Source organism: Lontra canadensis, unplaced genomic scaffold (genome assembly GCF_010015895.1).
Source record: "Lontra canadensis isolate GAN:19392208 unplaced genomic scaffold, GSC_riverotter_1.0 scaffold65, whole genome shotgun sequence".
NCBI lineage: Eukaryota > Metazoa > Chordata > Mammalia > Carnivora > Mustelidae > Lontra > Lontra canadensis.
The window spans coordinates 6,012,717-6,032,722 of record NW_022631059.1 but is presented as its reverse complement, the minus strand read 5'-3'; the positions used below and the strand labels follow the sequence as shown (position 1 = coordinate 6,032,722).

Sequence of the window (20,006 nt, the reverse complement as noted above, 5' to 3'; positions counted from 1 at the left end):
CTACTTTGGGAATGTAAAAGTTGGTTAACTCAAGACTGAAAAAGCTCCTTTATCCCGAGGTGGCTAACCGGATGGACACCTGCAGCTTTACTCAGTTGTGTTCTGAAGCTTCTGTCACAGTGTCACCAAAGCTGACATGGAAGTAGTCATTTCTAGTATCTAGTTCCTTTTGTTGAACAAAGGTCAGCCATGAAAGCATAGCTCTGTATTAGTTTTCAGGAACTTCAGCATTTCCAAGGTCAAGTTCACCCTCTTTGGTCAAGGAGATGATGGCAGCTAGAAACAGATATGTAGCTTTATGCACTAGGAGCACATAGTACACGAGATCGGAAAGGGATACACCGGCTCCTTTCGTGGCACCTGCTCATTTCCAGGCCAACAGTGAACCGATAGTGAACAGAATTACCCGTGCAGCCTAGATGTATTTGCGTCCTTATTTTTAAAGTTTATTAAAAGTTTATATACGTGCCATAACTCCAAAGTAATAAATTTTAATAACTTGCCAGGTGTCCCTTGGGAGCCAGATAACAAGGGGAGCAAAGGAATCCTCTACCAGGGGTACTGAAGGGGCAGCAGGCTTGATCCCCCATGGCTGGAAATGAGGGATTCTATTAAGCAAACATTCCTTCAGAGAATTAAGACCCATGCTTATGGGGCACCTGGGTGGCTCAGTGGGTTAAGCCGCTGCCTTCGGCTCAGGTCATGAGCTCAGAATCCTGGGATCGAGCCCCGCATCCGGGCTCTCTGCTCAGCAGGGAGCCTGCTTCCTCCTCTCTCTCTGCCTGCCTCTCTGCCTGCTTGTGATCTCTCTGTCAAATAAATAAATAAAATCTTAAAAAAAAAAAAAAAAAAAAAAAAGACCCATGCTTGTAAAATCAGTTTGCAAAGAATTAGTTTACCCCACATGTAAAGCTCTTTGCATCTTACTGAAAACGTGGTCAGAAGCAGGTATGGACATAGAAGTTGAAGACTTCCTCTGTCCTGACCACCTGCAGCTCCAGTGAACCCTGAAAGTTCCCAGGCCAGGCCAGTTGTACCCATGTCTGCGAACTACTGTGGACGCAACAGCGATTCCCCAGGGTGAGGACCCACCCAAGATTCCAGCTCCATGCTCCAGACTGCGCTCCGGCACTGAAGGTCCGGAGCCTACAACAGAACTCACACTTCCTGGCACATAGGACAGTTGCCAGGATAGAGAGAGGGTGCTGGCTTCATGCTCCTAACCACCCCCACAACCTGACTCCTGGTTCCCCCTCTACCACCCAGTCACAGAGCCCTGTGCCTGCCCCCTGTGCTGCCATGTTTCCTACTGCTCCCTCCCTGGGCTACGGGGACCTCTTGCTGTCCCTGCCTCCACCCTTTCAATCCTCCCTGTCCCTCAAGTCTGGCTCAGATGCCACTCCCTCTGGCTGGTGTCACTGGTAAATTATGATTACCCATCATAATTCGTGGGCTCCCTGACCTTTCCTTCTTCCCCGCCTCTGGTTGGTGGCTACCCTACTAAGTCATGTCCCCAGTTGTCAGAGGGGATATGCTCACAGGCCGGACCAGCTCCAGAACTGCAGCCCTGGCAGCACCACGGAGGGGCCTTCCCACCCTCCCAGTGGGCCCACACTCCGCCTGGCATTTCTCAAAGGGTAGAATGAGCTGCAAAATGCATTATCATTTCAAAGTTAGACACAGGAGAACATGAAGTGTAATCATTTTATAGGTGACTTAATGTGCTTTACAAAAATTAAAACCTCAAAACCATGAAATAAGCCCTTTAACATTTAGAAACAGCTGAGACAGGTCTTCTCTAGCCAAGATGAGGGCAGAGCACACGCTTCTGTATCACAAAGTCTTGGGGGCGACGAGAATTCGCTAACCAGGCTTCAGCGCTCTTGTCTGGCAGACGTGTTGGAACAGAGGGCGGTCCTGAAGGGATGCCACGGAAATGAAGATAGAAGTCGACACAAAAATCTTTATTTTAACATTAAAAGAAAGAATCACATGTTCATCCTGACGGCTTTCCCAGGCTTGGCCACCCAATAAGTTACACACACACACGAAGGGGCTCAGAAGGTTATTGCACGCCTGTGTCACTGACGGAGTCACGGTGATGTGGCCCCTCTCCCCGCAGTCAGACCCCGAGCCGGTCCCCCCTCCACAGGGAGGCCTCGCTCCAGCCAGGCTGTGGGGAGGCTCCAGGTGAACCTCGCTTCCGGGTTGTGAAACTAGTGACATTGTCAATTCCTGTGGCTCCTTTCACTCCAGAGCAGTGTTCACTGGAGTGCACTCTTGGGTGGGGAGACTGAGGCAGCACCTGCTCAGTAGGCCTTTGTCGGCAGTGCCCTCGGGCACGGGGAGGCCTGTTGCTGACACCAGATGGCAGCCCTGCCTCTCAGATTCCTCCCCGTGCACCATTCTTAAGATTGTTTGCTAGTTGATTCTTTGCTTTTTTGGCTACTTGATGGTTTTGATGAATTCGCTATGATCCAGGGGTGTTCTAGTACTTCTTTGAGAGTCGGCCTTTGGCTGGGATTATGTTTCAACAGTCTTGAAATGAGGTCCCTGGCTCCTTCCGGCACAAAGTCAGGGAATGTGAATTCAACCTGGAGTACAACAAGTTGACAATCACAAAACGCAGCTCAGAACAGTGTGGCTAGCCGGCTCACAGGCACAGTTAAGGCTGATAAGAATTCTACCACAAGCAACGGATCATTTCCCATTAGGTCTTACCCGTGATATTCTTTTGTAGGTCTCTTGGTACGTGCTTGCCTCAAAAGGTGGCTTCCCAACAAGAAATTCATAGCAAAGAACCCCAAGGCTCCAGAGATCTACCTTCTCATCATGCATTCGGCCTTCAATCATCTCTGGGGGCAAGTAATCCAGGGTGCCACAGAGAGTGGTTCTCCTAAAAACAGAGGCAGGCTCAGCGTGGTGTGCTCTTGTTCGTATCAGCACAAGAGTGGCTAAACGCCATTCACAACGACACTAACATTGAGTGCGCGCTCCTCCTAGGCCACATCCTGCGCTACGAGGCACGTACGATTTAAATCCCCGGTTTGAGGGGCGCCTGAGTGGCTCAGTCAGTTGAGTGTCCAACTCTCGATTGTGACGACTCAGATCACAATCTCAGGGTCGTGAGATCAAGCCTCACATCGGGCTCCGCGCTTAGTGGGAGTTTGCTTGAGATTCTTTCTCTCCCTCTCCCTCTGCTCCTCCCCGCCCCGCTGGCTCGCACGTGTGCACATGCTCTAAAATAAACGAGTCTTTAAAACAATAAATCCCCCATTTTAGATAGAAAACAGATGGAGATGTGCAACATCACACAGCTAGCTACCAAGTCACACCCCAAAGGTGTCCAACTCCAGAACCTTTTTAAATGATCTAAAAAATGAGAAACTTCAAGAATCCCTACTACATAACAGCAGCCATCAAAATTCTCTGTGAATACAGTTTAGAGTTCCAGATTTGTTTTTACATTACAGACCGGCTAAGCAGCTCAACAGCCAGGGGGCGTGAGTGACGAGAAACTACAAACTGCCACTGAGGAAGCATGCGCTTTGGCCTCGGATACATGCTGCTGCTACCAAAGAGACACTTCAATTTGGGGGTGACCTATGAGGTATTCTTGCCAAAAACACTACGTAGGCCTTTTGACCGACTTCCAATTCTCAGCAATTACAGAGGATAAAGGACCAAGTAACACCATTTTAGGCGAGAAAAGTCCATTTTAAATTGTGGGACAACTGGTGCAAACTTAGACCAAAGAAACACAATCAAATACAACACCCGGATGGACCTTGGCTGGTGCCGACTTAAAAGAACAGCTCTAAAATTTTGCGGTCAACGAGGGAAATTGAATCATGGGCTACACAGATACTAACAAGGCAGTTAATTTTCTTGGGAGTCACAATGGTTGTGGTTAGGAGGACAACGTCTTTATTTCTAGGAGATACATACTCAAGTGCTCAGAGAAGGAAGCATGAGGTGTGCAACTTATTTTTGAAGGTTCACCAGAAAAACAGACCCCGCCAAATATAGCAAGTGTGCTGTGCGGCCATACGTATGGCAAAATGTGGCCACCTGCTGAATGCAGGCACCGGATGGACAGTGAGCAGCCAACCACCAGCTCGGCATTTCTGTATGTTTGAGTTTTTAACAACGAAGCCTGGAAGTAAGCGGAGGGTGGCACACATTGAACTAGGAGCAAACACCATGTAGGTTTCATCGTTTTCTATCAGTTATTCTTTGCCGTTGCCTCTTCTAGGGGGTCATGCCGACGCTGGTCACCACACCCGGCACCCCAAGAGCACACAAGAGTGCACTGAGCTCAGTGGTGACCCGCGGCCTGGGATGAAGGCGCTACGTCTCCAGACCTCTATCCCCGCAGCACCACGGAGATGGCAGAAATGGCCCGAGTCAGAAGGTCTCAAGCACCACCACACCCGGGAGCTCTTACAGGTGCTCCCGTCGGGGGAGGTGGGGCGAGGTGAGCATCTACGTGCATGCAACTTATCAGTAGGTGTAGGTTTTTAATGTTCTACACCTCACGAGGCCTCAAAAGCTTAAACCCAAATTAAAACAGTGTTTTAGCTCTTGTTTGCAAAGTTAAGATTTAAATTGTTTCGTTAGATTTCTCACTCTGTTAAGAGGCGACACGAAAGGACTCTGCTGTTGACAAAGGCAGACCACAGAGAATCCTCACCACCACCCTGAAAGTTCTATCCAAACCAATTTGGTTTTGGAAATTCCCCCAGAGAACTGTGCTCCCAGTCCTAGCTGTGTGTGCTGCCCCCGGAACGGGTCTGCCCAGGAATCAGCAGAGTCTCCCCCTTCCCACCGCTGCAGTCATCACCCCTACACACATCCTGCACTTCCTTGGTCATGTACTCATCACATAGGCCCCCTTCGTTAGCCTCTAAAGACATCCAGCATCTTTAACCCAGGCCGAGGACACATTAAATAGCCTCAAAATAGTTGCAGAATTCTCAAAGACACTTCTATTGGGCCCAAGTTACTCCAAAGTGTGTGCTGTCAGTTACCTACCCCAAATGCACACATCTATGCTCAGGTGTTTTTCTATTTAGTTCCTGAAAGTCCCCAGGGCTTTTGCTAAAGTAAGTTCGTTCCACCTGTAAAGGTACGTACCTGGAGGATGGGGCGTGTACCGACCACCCGAAGTCTGCAATCTTCAGCTCTCCAGCCGATCCAAGGAGCAGGTTCTCTGGCTTAATGTCTCTATGAATGACTCTTTTTGAGTGACAGTAAGACAGGGCATCTGCCAACTCTGTGATATACTATTTTAAAAATAAAAAAGTATGGAAAGTCTGTATATTTTATGTAACACAATTTTAGACATCTCTTCTGAAAGGAAGCCCAACATAGATTTAACAGGTTTTATAAATTTTGAGGCAAAAGCTAGAAACAATTGATGACTCTTTTTTTAATTTTTTAAAGATTTTTATTTATTTATTTGACAGACAGAGATCACAAGTAGTCAGCAAGGCAGGCAGAGAGAGAGAGGAAGAAGCAGGCTCCCCGCTAAGCAGAGAGCCCGACGTGGGGCTCGATCCCAGGATGCTGGGATCATGACCTGAGCTGAAGGCAGAGGCTTAACCCACTGAGCCACCCAGGCGCCCCAACAATTGATGACTCTTAAAAAAATTTTTTTTGAACCAAATTAGTGTTTAGCATAAAATACTAGTTATCCTATACGAAGTTATTTATTTGCTAATACAGCAGACAGGATATGAAGGAAGAGGGAAAAACTGATTAGCTAGAACTCATCACCACATGGCGATTTATGGCCTAATAGCAATGAATTATGATAATACTGAGAAACTGGCACAAATCAGGGAGTCAGACATGTAAACAATTAAAAAAAAAATTTTTTTTTTTAACTTGCAAGTAGTCAATTCCCATTTTAAAACCAAGATCAGGGGCAGACTGGGTGGCTCAGTTGGTTAAGCATCGGCCTTCAGCTCGGGTTGTCATCTTGGGGTCCTGGGATGGAGTCCCACATTGGTATCCCTCCTAAGAGGGGAGCCTGCTTCTGCTTCTCCCTCTGCCATTCCCCCTGCTTGTGGTCTCTTACTTTTATGCTCTCTCTCAAATAAATAAATAAAATCTTTAAAAAAAAAAAGCTAGTGTTAGAGCTCTCTAGCACCTACCTTCCTTATCAGACTGTGAATATGTGTAAAAGTCCCTAATATTTCTCTACAGTTATTTCTATTTGAATTAATCAGAAAAGGGAAACAGGAGTATATAAATAAATATTCATTCTAACTACTAGGGAATCTAGAAAGAACCAAGCTGGGCACCTGGGTGGCTCAGTCATTAAGTGTCTGCCTTCAGCTCAGGTCACGATCTTAGGGTTCTGGGATCGAGTTAAGCAGGGAGCTTGCTTCAGCCTCTCCCACTCTCCCTGCTTGTGTTCCCTCTCTCATGGTCTCTCTGTCAAATAAATAATCTTAAGAAAGAAAGAACGAACGAACGAATGAATGAACCAAGCTTTCCTTTCCAATAACTATGTGCTTATATCCACATAAACTCCATCTGGATTAAACAAAATGTAGTAGTAGTCTAAGTATTAACTGCCGATTAAATAAGACAAGTAATTAGGTTAGTTAATATTTGAAAAGTAAAATGAATCTATTTCTACTTAGCTAAAAAGCAAATGCTTAAGTTTAAAATGCCTTCTTAAGATTTTATTTATCTGTCAGAGAGGGAGAGAAAGAGCACTAGCAGGGGGAGCAGCAGGCAGAGGGAGAAGCAGGCTCCCCGCTGAGCAAGGAGCCTGACATGGGACTCGAACCCAGTACCCTGGGATCATGACCTGAGCCGAAGGCGGACGCTTAACCAACTGAGCCACCCAGACGTCCCTTAAGTTTAAAATGTCTTATTGCTGAGACAAGACCAAAAGGTCATTCACCAATAAGGCTATGATTTCAGAAGTATAACCACCTCAAAGTAATGCCATTTAAACCAATGCCGAAAAGCAACTGAGTGCGCGTACTACCCAGAACAATCAGCTGTCAGTTCAACAAAGAACCGCCCAGACCCTCTATTTCTTCAAACAAGTAATTTCACTCAAATAAAGTAGTGCAATCCATAGGGGAAAAAATAAAATCCCAAAAACCTGCTTATGTTGGACTTTAAGATTAGATCCAGGTAAGAGAATGAAAACACAAGCCATAGGCAGGGAGAGAAGCTTTACACAACATATGTGATAAAGGACTTGTCTCCAAAATATACAAGAACTCTTAAAACTCAAGATGACCGAAAACCCAATTGAAAATGGGCAAAAAATCTGACAGAGACCTCAAAGATGATCTACACACGGCACATAAGCACATGAAAAGATGCTCATCTTCTGTCACTAGAGAACTGCAAATTAAAACGAGGTACCATGTGCACCGATGAGCATGACTGCGATCCAAAACACTGATGACACCAGTCACTAGTGGAAGAGGAGGAACAGGAACACATGCATGGGGGGACGCAAAGATGGTCTGTCTTCAGTTTAACAGTTTTTTTGGGTTTTTTTTGTTTTTTTTTTTTACAAAGCTACACGTGATCTTACTCACAAGCCAGTTTTCCAATCTGTTGAAAACTTACATCCCACAAAAACACGCATGCAGATGCTCAGTGCAGCTTTATTCACGATCACCAGTGACCGGAAGTAACCAAGATAACCTTCAACATGAACCAAACTACATCCGTGCTGCAGAGTTATTCAGCAAGAACAAGTGAGCTCCCGTGACCGCGCCCTATGCCCACTGAGGGACACAGGTGACCCTTCAATGCATACAGTTGTCCACCCCCCCGCCCCGGGCTAACTGGTTCATCATTCTGATACCACCACCCATATACACAGGAGCTGAATAATTAAATGGTTGGTGGCTGGTAGGATCTAGATTTTTCAAGGTTGGAATGGGAGGCTACAGATAAATAAGGGGAAGAGGGTAGAATGAGCCACGTAGCACCAGACTCATGTTTTGCTTAATGTAGATACAAATGGATAAAAATACAGATACGTGAATATACACAGATTAATATACACATATATGTCCCTGTTCTGTCTGCCGAGGGCCTAGATATAAGGACACTCCAGTAGCAATGAGCATATCTAGCTCCCAGATCTTGGTTTCTAATAACATTTTTTGATCAAAGGAACAATGTTGGGGGTAGGACAAAAAAAACTAGAGCAGGGACCATGTGAAAGGGATCCCAAAGGCCAAAGCTCGAACAATTTGACCAGCAAAATAAAAGAGTATGAGATTACAACTCAAAGTTTAAAACAGCCATGAGTCCACATTCATAAACGACCCAGTAAATGAGAACAGACCAACCTAATGCAGAAGAATCCAAAATGATGTAGGCAGACAGAGGCAGGGGTGGGGCGCAAGCCATGTTCCTTCTTCAGTGTCGGCACAGAGCACGGCACAGCACGCAAAGACAGAAAGAGTAACTTCCCAGCAGAGAAATCTAACGAGTGCGACACCTCAGCCAGGTCACCAAAGCCAAAAGCCCCAGCCATAAGCCAGGTTTCTAGTAGGGACCGCACTAACGGACGATGAACAGGAGAAAAGAAGTCTGCACTATCTCCACATTCTTGAAATCCAAAACTATTCTAAAATAAGTTATTTTTTAAAAAGAGGGCAACTATAAATATATACGTTTCCACAAAAAGCAGCTGTAGAGATAAACCAGCCCCAGTATTTCACCTGGTCCCCGAGTTGACCCAGGGTACAACTACGATACTCTCATTCCTTCAAACACCTGATCCCATTAGGCGCTCTCTTAAGCCGCTGCACACACTGTTACGTAGCACAGGAACAGAGGAAACAGAATTAGTCGGGACAATAAATGAAAACTTACAGTAGCAGTTCTCTGCTCATCAAACTTCGACAGTTTCTGAAGTTCTCTGTAGACAGCTCCGAGAGGTGCATATTCCAGAATTAGGTAAACTCTGGTGGCATCATGGAAATAGCCATACAGTCTGAGGATGTTTGGATGCCTGCAACAAAGGATGAATGCTCTAACGCCTGGTTCTGGAAAAGATCCAAAAATCTGTACTAACTACTAACCAACCCCCTCATGTTTTTAAAACTAATGAAAATTGGGCCTGAACACAGATTCCTCCCCCGACACCCCCCCCCACCTGATTTGAGAATCGGGGAAAAAAACAAATACATCTGAAGTCAGTGACAAACATTACAAGGTATTAATGGACCTTGGGTTTAGTTTAGACGACTTCCTTCCTTCAGGCCATCTTTATTCTTTGGGGGGAAATTCAGCTAAATGTTAATTCTTTGCACATTAGAGAAAGAGAGACACGGTATTCCCACAACATTTTGATCCCTAAACACTTGAAGACACAACTTCAAAGCCATGTGCAGCTGAGGACTTGGGCAGCTGAGAACACGGCCCAGGACCGCAGCCTTCAGCTCCCGCCAGCGGCTGCCAGAGAAAGATACAGGCATGATGCGGGCAGATTTGTCAGTATTAATGACTGATTCAAGTCTGCAAAAAAAAAAAAAAAAAAGAGAGAGAGAGAGAGAGAAGAAAAAGACCCACTGGCCAAAGTCAGCCTGCAGAGGCTGCCAGTCTGCAACCTCCGCTTGGAGCTCAGAAGTAGGACTCCCCTTCACTATGCATGTGCGTGCACGCACGCACACGCACACACGCAAACTTGGCTACTCATGTACATAATTCATTAACAAAGCATAAACGTCTGAGGGATTTTTAAGGACCACAGCACTTGTCTAGATAAATTCTTAAAAAATGACGAATTAAATCACGCTCTGCAGTCCTACGGAGCAGGCTGCCATCACTAACTCTCAGTAACTAAGTTCTGCACCACACGCTTTGGAACATCAATCTGGAAACTCACCTGAGGTGGGACTGTATTTCTACTTCTCTTCTCAGCTGATGCTCAACTCCTGCTTTCTCCAGCTGAGCCTTAAATAATACTTTAAGAGCCAGGATAAACTTGCTTTGTTTTTCTCTCGCCAAGTAAACATTACCAAACTTTCCTTTACCCAGGGGACGACCAATTTCAAAATCTTCCAAAGCCCATTGCCTTCTAGGAAGAAATGTGAGCATTTTAAAATGTGAAGAAAACAAATCTTTTCTAACAATTTATTAAGGAGTTATAGATGTACCTATCAATAATTTTATATTTGAAGTCATACTCAATATGTACCTTGGCAAGAACCAAGCCAATAACCACTCTATGTGAGTCTCCACCGACTTTAAACCCCCCACTCCCTCACCTGCCAATGATTGTATGAGTCTGTGACAAGGAACAATCTGGACTTTTAGAGCTAAAGCACTAATGCAAAGTGTCACAAGGCACTACTACACTCTGAATTACAGACCCATTACCACCAGCACCGAAGATCACAGGAAAGGTTTGGTAAGTAACTGGAGGAAGTCTTCAGATCTCTCTGTGGGTCTCTGGAAGACTAAACACAGCCTCCTCCTCTATTCCAGAGAAGCTAAGCTCTCTGGGGTGGAGAATCTGGAGTGGATGAATCAAGAGGGTTGGATCCTACAGGGCGGTGAGGTGAGAACCCCTGGATTTAGATTCTCAGAAAGCTGCTACCATAGGCAGCTAAAGCACAAAAGCCTGTGGGTTCATTCTTGGCTCCTCCTCCTCCTCCATTCTAGAAATTACATTCTACATTCTAGAGTCTAGACAGCTCAGAAATTGAGAGCAGACTTTTGTAAAATATCCGGGGAAGATATTATAAAGAATAATTCAATTGATACTGTCACAATTATTCAGAGTCACATATACATGTGTCATAGTTTTGCAACATGACTGCCTTTTGTTTAACAAACTTGCTCTTTTTTATAATAGAAATATAAAAACATACCTAAACTATCTGTAGTGGTTACTTCTGAGGGTAGAGAGAAACTTATTTTACACATTTCTGTAACAAATTCATACAGGTTCTTTTCTAAATTTGGAAAGCAATAAGAAAAGCTTGAGCCTCTAGTAAACATCATTAAAATTCCTTTTTTTTTTTTTTTGCAAGTTTAGAATTTGGAAACGTTTTTATTTTCTGAGTGAAAATATAAAGACCTTTTTATTTTTTAACATGTTCCCATAATTAAACTTGCAGTGGTGTATTCTACTAAAATGATAGCACAGGACTTTGTAGATAAGATAAAGCTTACTTTTTTGATTCTTCACTTTTCGGTTTTGCTGCCAGTTCCTTTCCAGAATTACTTCCTATATAGAATAAATTAAAAATGCATTTGTAGAATAACTACAATTATTTTAGAATAACTGTAAGTAATTAAAACCCCATGAACAGAAATGAAGAATGGTCACCAAAATATTAATGGTATGTCCAGAATGGTCAATCTGGGCTATTTTTAGTTTTCTTTATAGAAAAAAGATAATCACACCATAACCTGACTCATACCAGGTGAAGTCTTTATAGATTTCTAGAGTAAAGATGAGCAGATACATATACAGCTAGGCCCTCTGATAATTTCAAGATTTAAGACTATGCAGATTCGGGGGCGCCTGGGTGGCTCAGCGGGTTAAGCCTCTGCCTTCGGCTTGGGTCATGATCTCAGGGTCCGGGGATCAAGCCCTGCATCCAGCTCTCTGCTCAGAGGGGAGCCTGCTTCCCCCTCTCCCTCTGCCTGCCTCTCTGCCTACTTGTGACCTCTCTGTCAAATAAATAAATAAATAAACAAAAAAAGCCATGCAGCCTGAAATTTCCTGCTAAGCCTTTAATGCTTTGGACATTCTTCACCTGGTGTCCAGCTGCACTTTAAAAAACTCAGGCACTGAGTGCCCAGCGTCCAAAGTCTACCCCTCAAGGAGCATGCTGGCCGGAAGTCCACGTGAGAACAGTATAACGCAGACCCAAAACACAGTCCCATCTACAAAGCTGCTAAATGATCCCTGTGACTATCCTCCCTGCTGCACCCAGCTGAGGCCGCTGCAGGCTTTGACCGAACCCCCACCAGCCCGCCTGCTGTCAGCCACCCTACAGTGCAGCGCTTCCACGTCATTCCAGGCATCCAGAGGAAGCCTCTTTCTAAAAGGCCAGCCCCTCCTCTGCTCAAAAACCTTTCAGCAATTTCCCCATTCAGAGGGGATGAAGCCCTACTCCGCGACATAGCCAGAGAGCCTACCGTGACCTTACCCGGCTGGCCTCAGTCCATCCAAGTCCATCCACTTCCCTGACTGCCCTCCACATGGCCAACCTTGGAACTCTTCAGTTCCTCAAGCACACAGGAGGGTAGGAAGCCGCTCTCCATCCTGGGCGTGGGGCTGGCCCACAGGAGACACTGCTCTCCAACCTGACATCAGATTCCCCCGCATCCGCAATAAAGATGAAGTAAATGGGAGGGCTCCAGACCATAAATGCACGTCTATCCACTCGCACCCCCTTTATTTAAGCAACTAAGACGAATAGTAACTATCCAATAGAAGTCTTGAAAGCTGATTTACCAGGGGCTGATGATGATGGCGGCTCCTTCTTTTGGGCATTATTCAGTGGCCTAGAGACAGGACGAGAGACACTGGTTGCCTGCAATTGCTTCTGCTTCAGATTCTGAACCGGTTTATGGCTGGAGACGAGCTTTTGTGCTTGTGGAGGAATCCGCTGGGAGGAGTTTGAAGGACACAAGACCCGCTGGGCCTGGCCAGTATTTGCAGATAACGGATTTGGAGGAGGAATTTGCTGAGTCACCGGAACACGTTTTGGACCATCACCGAGTGCAATCGTGGTCTAGGTTGGGAGGGAAAAATTTCATGTCTTCATGAACAAAAGCTGAGTATTTTGACAATTTCGCAAAGTCTGTTTTCTAGTATAACAAAATATTGAAGGTCATTGATAATCCATGGAAGGGGAAAGCTATTTGCATCAGCACTCCCAGAGGATTTGGTTAATATACAGCTGAAAGGAGTATTAAGGGTGCTGCCCACCCACCCCAACACCCCCCCCCAAAACCATGCTCCTATAAATAACTGTTCATTTACTCAACTTCCATCTGAAGAGGGAGACATCAAACACTTTTCAGGAATTCTCAACGACTCAGAAATTATTACTTACCAAAAAGCTACAACACAGAAACTTTATACCAAAAATCCCAATTCCATAAAATTTCTTTGGCAATACCATACAGACATTTAGAAAAAAAGACAAATATGTCAAAATATTCATCAGTGGTTAGGTTTCAGAAGACAGTCTGAAAAGCTCCTGGGTGGTTAAGCATCTGCCTTCAGTTCAGGTTATGATCTCAGGGTCCTGGGTTCAAGCCCCACTTTGGGCTCCCCACTCAGCAAGGAGCCAGCTTCTCCTTCTGCCTGCTGCTCCCCCACTACTTGTACGCGCTCTCTCTGTCAAATAAATAAAATCCTTAAAGAAATAAAAGTCTGAATTTTTGCATTTACCTGATTTTACACAAAATACTTAACTACTATTATTTACTAATGTTTCATTGTCCAAGTACTTACAAAATAGGTCTCAGCCGAAAGAGCTATGGCAAAGAGGAAATAAACAGGTTCTTCGAAGTTATGCCAAAATATACTACTTACATGCCTGTAAGTAGGGGATCACAAGCTTAAAATACAGTTAATTCTAAGAACTTGAACTAATCAAACTAAACTTCAATGGAGGAAATTTCCTCACAAACGGGGGAACATTGCTGGCAAGGGAAGCCTCAGAGTGCCTCATAAGAGTTGGTTTCCAACTTCCAAGTAAAAAGTCAATTACTCCTGAAATTAGCAACCTCCACAACACAGCAGACATTCAGGCAGTGACAAACATTTCACACAGAGCAGTTTTTTTTAATGATCTTTATCAGGGGCACCTGGGTGGCTCAGGTCATGATCCCAGAGTCCTGGGATCAGCCAGCATGGGGTCGGGGGTGTGTGTGTGTGTGGGGGGGGGGGGGTCCCTGCTCAGTGGGGAGCCTGCTTCTCCCTATCCCTCTGCCCCTCCCCCTGCTGGTGTACATGTGCTCACTCACAGGCTCTCATATATATCTATATAAAATCTTTAAAAAAATAAAATGAGCTTTATCATAGGAATTGAGAATCAAATACAAGGATTCAAGTTAGCCTTTTTCTGATTGGTTATTTTAGACTTCCAGCCAGTTTAAAAAAAAAAAAAAATGGTTACGTATCCATTTATTTGAAAATGAAAACTTCTCATACCTGTCAGAACGGCTAAAATCAAAAACACAAGAAACAAGTGTTGGCAAAGATGTAGCGAAAAAGGAACATTCGTGCACTGTTGGTGGGAATACAAACTGGGGCAGCCACTGTGGAAAACAGTATGGAGGTTCCTCAAAAAGTGAAAAATAGGGGCATGTGGGTCGTTCAGTAGGTTGGACATCCAACTCTTGGCTCCGGCTCCAGTAATCTCAGGAGGTCCAGATATCCAGCCCCAGGTCGGGCTCAGCACTGAGTGTGGAACCTGCTTAAGATTCTCTCTCCCTCTTCTCCCACCACCTCCCACACCCTGCTCATGCATGCTCACTCAAAAAAAGAAAACCACCACCAACAACAAAAAACAAAACACCACACACAAACACGTGCACACACACACAAATAAAAACCCAAAAAATTAAAGAGAAAAACTTCTAAAAACAAGAAACCACCCCCCCAACACACAAATCAAGATTTGTGTTTTTATGCTGACTTCCTAGAAGGAATAAAATCTGGGGATTGTTTACATTAAAGGAGGTTTATATAAAGACTCATTCACCCAGCTGCTCCACAAATACTCACTAAATTTGAAGAGCCCAGGGTCTTTCCTAGGTGAAGCCTTCCTAGGTTCCAACATAGCCTAATGTGTGCTGAGCACACCTTGGCAGAACTACCTCAGATCACTTCATTTACATATATTTTAGGAAGGCGTGTACTGGCTCACATAACTCCCCAAAAGGGCTAAGTTCCTCAGTATGAAAGACCATGTGCTTTTCACCATTGTAATCATCCCTGCATAGGACACAGAATCTGGCTTAAAGTGGGCACCCAGGAAATGTTCACTACAATGCAGCCTGACGGCCTCTGGGCTTACCATTCCCCGAATCCTGCCCAGAACAAACTAGGGCAAAGCAATTTCATTTCTGGCAAGCAAGGAAGCACAGGCAAGTATTGTGCACCTGTTGTGTACAGTGTTATCCTCCACACAATGGAGGGATACAGATACTTAAACAGATAGCTAGAAGACAAAGCAGAACAAAATAAAAGCTACTGTGACAATCCACAAAATATTATTGAATGCCAAGAAAAGGGACTGACGTCCAGTAATGTAGTAGAGAGTTCTAAAGTTACAATCCAAAGTAAAAGTAAAAAGAACTCCAGATAGAAAACCAATCTCCATTGGGTTTTATAAATGTGATCGAGATTACAGATTATTCAATTTACCTTAAGAGACCCCGCAATGCAGTTCTCTTTAGATCTGTCCATGATGCCTGAAAAGAAAAAGAACCACCTTTAATTTATACAATTTATTTCTTTATGCAATTTATACAATTTAATTTATTTATACAATTTAATTTTATTTAATGTATAATATATTTATACAATTTATACAAATCCTCATGCTTCCAAGTGCTGTTATGCTAGATCAGGCTTATAGCTCCTGATGAAAAAAGCTTCCACAACACAGAATTTCATACTTTTTCTTTGTCCAGATGAAGCTAGCAAGGGAGCCTTGTTTTCTCGAGTGACATAAGGGACAGGTGTGAGGCCTCTAGCCCACACTGCCTCCCCTCCGAGTCCTCCCGCTCCACCAGCTGGTCTCTAAAGGACTACGTCCATCAGTGAGGAGCCTCCTTCCAACCCTACTGCCTTTTATTTTTTTTTTTTTTTTTTTTTTTTTAAAGATTTTATTTATTTATTTGTCAGAGAGAGAGAGGGAGAGAGCACAGGCAGACAGAATGGCAGGAAGAGGCAGAGGGAGAAGCAGGCTCCCCGATGAGCAAGGAGCCCGATGTGGGACTCGATCCCAGGACGCTGGGATCATGACCTGAGCCGAAGGCAGCTGCTTAACCAACTGAGCCACCCAGGCGTCCCCCCTACTGCCTTTTAAAAGCGGGTCCTCGGGGCGCCTGGGTGGCTCAATGGGTTAGACCTCTCTGCCTTCGGCTCAGGTCATGATCTCAGGGTCCTGGGATCGAGCCCCACATCGGGATCTCTGCTCAGCAGGGAGCCTGCTTCCTCCTCTCTCTCTCTGCCTGCCTCCCTGCCTACTTGTGATCTCTGTTGGTCAAATAAATATTTTAAAAAGATAAAATAATAAAATAAAAGCAGGTCCTCTCAGGGTGCCTGGGTGGCTCAGTGGGTTAAGGTTCTGCCTTTGGCTCAGGTCATGATCTCAGGGTCTTGGGATTGAGCCCCGCATCAGGCTCTCTGCTCAGTGGGGAACCTGCTTCCCTCTATCTCTCTGCCTCTCTGCCTACTTGTGATCTGTCAAATAAATAAATATTAAAAAAAAAAAAAAAAAAAGCAGGTCCTCTCTTCCCCATAACAGATTCCAGCGAGGACAGCATCTCCCCCATCATCCTTCAACACTGAAGCTCTAGAACAGTCATCCACACTCACCACATCCACCATTCCTCTCAGCCACTAGCCCTCCCCCATGATTCTGTCCCCAGAGGGCCTGACTCATGACTGACCTCTAGCGTCACCAAACTGGCGTCCCACAGCAGCATTTGACAGGGTGGCTCTTTTCCCACTCCCAAAGTCTGCTAGCTTGCAGGGTGGTCCCCCCACACCACCAGCTGCCCTACTGCAACCTCCTTCGCTCCATCAGCCTCTCTTTTGCCAACCTGAAAGTCTGGGGTGACCCAGAATGAGTTATTTGACCCCACTTCTCCATCCACACCCTTCCTAGTGTCCTTCATCCAGCACCAGGGCTCTAAACAATCTTTAAGATGATATGAATTTACATCTTCTACCCTAACCTCTCCTCCGACCACCAGACTACCTACCTACCTGCTCAGTATTCCCCAAAAAGGTCTGTCAAGCACCTCAATCCCAGCACATCAGGAAAGAACCTCTTCCTCCTCCTGGCTTTTCTTCCCCTCTGCTCTCAGGAGCAGCCTGAGCTTGGGCCCAGAAACACTTTCTTTTGTAGCTATCCTCATTCCCTAGAGGAACTCATCCAGTCTCCTGGCCCTCAATACCATTCAGAGGCTCAGGACCTCCAGACTTCCATCTCCAGCCCAGAGCTCTCCCCTGATCTCCTACCACCTAGGAAACACCTTCACCTTTAATCGGAGTACCCTCAATTTTAAAATGTCTCAAACTGAACTCCTGCTCCCTCCCATCTCTCCAACCCTGTTCTTGCAGATGTCTCCATCTCAGTTACTAGCAAACCCAGCCTGCCGGTTGCTCAGGTCAACTGTCTTTTACACAGTTCTCTCTCAAACCCCACATCTAATCCATCAGCATATCTTGTCGGCTCTACATTGAAAAATCACTGCTCAGGACCTTTAATACTACCACCTGATCAAACCAATGCTCTCTCCCTTCAATTCTTTGCAACAAGCTTCCCCGTGGTCACTCTGCTTCCACCCTTGTCCCATTATAGTCCATTCACAACACTACTAAGTCGGCTATGTTGGTCAGTTCCTTGGTTTGGAAGCCCCTCGTGGTCCCTCAACGCAAATTCAAAATCCTATTTGCATAGACAGGCCTACAGTCTCATAGAGTATGGACCCTGACCACCATTCTTGCTTTATCTCCTCTTGTCTATTGCACACCAGCCATACAGGGCTTCTTTCTTTCCTCAAAGCAGTCCCCTGCCACAGGGCCTTTGTACTTCCTGTTCTCTCTACCCATTTGGCTCTTCCCTCAAATAGAAGTGTGGCTTGCTCCTTCATTACAGTCAAGTCTATGCTGAAATGTTGCCTTTCTGATCGTGTTGCTTTTATTTTCTTCATAGCCCTTACTTAACATCTTACATAACATTGCTTGTACTTGTAAGCTCCATGAGAGTGAGGGCTTAGTTCCATTTTGTTTATGTTGCCTCCCCAGAACATGTCTGCACAGTTCCTACACCAGTGTTCGGGAAAGGAGTTAATCCATTAAGAAAGCACATCAATAATGCAAATAGTTTATAGCACTTACTAAGCCCATACTGTGAGTCAGGCACAGCAACCTATCAAATAGGTAGAACATAAGCTCCAAGAAAACAGAAACCTCTCTGTATTTTTCCTACACAGGTGTTCTGAATTCTAGAATCCAATCAGAAAATGTTCCCCATCCCCACACTTTCACATCCATTTCACAAATAAGCAAATAACTCCGCCTTGAAGATGGAACCACAGCTACAGAGCAAGGAGTCTTTATATCAAACGGATTAGGAGAAATGACAGAAAGGAAAAAGAAGTTATAAGCTTGTGTTACGCAAACATTAATTTCACGCTCTTACGCTTTCTTCACTCTCCCGAACAAAATCGCAAGCAGCAGACTAATGAGATCACACAGGCTTAAAGACATTTATTCAATAGTCTTCCACAAAAGCTAGATATTTGCCCCAAGTGAATATAGTCTACCCTCTCAGGGAGATGAATAATAAAGAAGAGAATGGAGTAAGATTCTGATCCACAGATTCCAGAGAGCCCCAGGAAAACTGTTTCTCAAATGATTCCAGTCCACAGCCAGGTTCACATGACCTAATGACCTTCACAAGATCCCTGCAACTCAAACCACATATCCTACTATTCTAAACAGGAAACTGTTAAAGATTGTACAGCACTGTGCATTTCGACTTCTTCTTCACCAAACCTGCTAGTGTCTGCACAGACTCAGAGGAGAATGGGAATAAGTATGTGGCTGAAAAGCATTTAATTCAAAGAACAAGAAAGGTTAAGGAGAGAGGATGAACCCTTGAAAGTTTAGGGCAGTAGCTCCACCTACTTCTGGAGGGCATTCGTTAGAAATGGAGACTTTGAGGCCCAACCACAGACCTAATAAATCAGATTCTGCATTTTAACATCCCCAGACGTCTAGTACGCGTTGGCCTAGATCACTGGTTGTCCACGAAACATCAGAATCACCTGCGAAACTTGACAAACTACAGACACCTGAGTCCTCTATGCCCAAGCTCTTCTGACTCATTAGCTGGGTCTACATTTTTCACAAGACCCTTAGAAATCCCGGTAAACGCGGTCCAAGATTTGCAGTTTGAGAAGCACTGACCAAAGAAAGCCTCTTTGAGGAAGTTTTCATTTATTCACCCCTCATCCATCCAGGAAAAGTGTCCCGCCTGGCTATTCTACCCAACGGAGCCCCCGGTAAGCCACACTACTGTTTTCTTTTGCAAGTTCTCGGGTCAGTTCGTCGTCTGGCGCCCCACCCCCGCTAGAACACAAACTACCGGGGAGCAAAAGCCCTGCTATTTTTTTTTCTTACCCAGGTGCTCAACGAATACGAGAACCCCATCAGAAAGCACCCCCACCCCCAATGCCCCTCAACCACCCCATGCACCGCAGGGGTTTAGTAAACACCAAGCGGCATTTTACCGGCGCCCCAGGACCCGGAAGGAGAGGGGACAGAGCTGGGAAAGCACGGGGTGGGGGGGCAGAAGAGGGGAGAGGGGAAGATGCGGGTGGGGAGAGGAACAGGAGGGCTGAGGAGGACAGAGGAGGACCAAAGTGGCGACGGAGTCACCAAGGGAGGCCTCGCCTCCACTCTTCCCCGCGGGCCCCGCAGCCCCACCGCCCTCTTCCTTCCCACCCGTTCCACCGCCCGCTGAACATCCACCCAGGCCCGCCGCCCTCGCCCACCCGTCTCCCAGAGCTGTCCCAGGGTCTACGAACCCGTCAGCTCCCGCCTCCGACCCAAGGGAGCCGAGCGCTCCTTAGAGCTCAGCCGTTAAGATTCAAAGTCTTCATTTTAAATAGGAGTTAAACCCTCTAATCTGACAGCTGATTGGCCTGGGCCAGAGAGGCGCTGCCTTTTGATTGGTTTACAGCCAACCCTACGGCTTGAGTCACATCCAAGGCGCTGACAGCGCGCAGGCGCA

General features: G+C 45.5%; 1 protein-coding gene across 2 annotated transcripts; it reads right to left on the bottom strand.

Moving 5' to 3' along the window:
* Positions 1 to 1,937: 1,937 nt before the first annotated feature.
* On the bottom strand, positions 1,938 to 20,003 carry AURKA (aurora kinase A). 2 transcript variants are annotated; one of them, XM_032878930.1, is made up of 9 exons: positions 19,801 to 20,003; positions 15,398 to 15,444; positions 12,470 to 12,749; positions 11,176 to 11,230; positions 9,884 to 10,075; positions 8,869 to 9,007; positions 5,137 to 5,285; positions 2,722 to 2,896; positions 1,938 to 2,594 (listed from the first exon to the last, which is right to left on the bottom strand). In XM_032878930.1, exons 2-9 carry the CDS (start codon positions 15,437 to 15,439, stop codon positions 2,409 to 2,411), a joined length of 1,218 nt encoding a protein of 405 aa, XP_032734821.1. In that variant the 5' UTR covers positions 15,440 to 15,444; positions 19,801 to 20,003; the 3' UTR covers positions 1,938 to 2,408. The 2 variants fall into 2 exon arrangements, with proteins under 2 accessions (XP_032734821.1, XP_032734823.1); XM_032878932.1 differs by lacking the exon at positions 19,801 to 20,003 and adding an exon at positions 15,560 to 15,677 and having other exon boundaries at positions 15,398 to 15,471.
* Between the last annotated feature and the right edge of the window lie 3 nt (positions 20,004 to 20,006).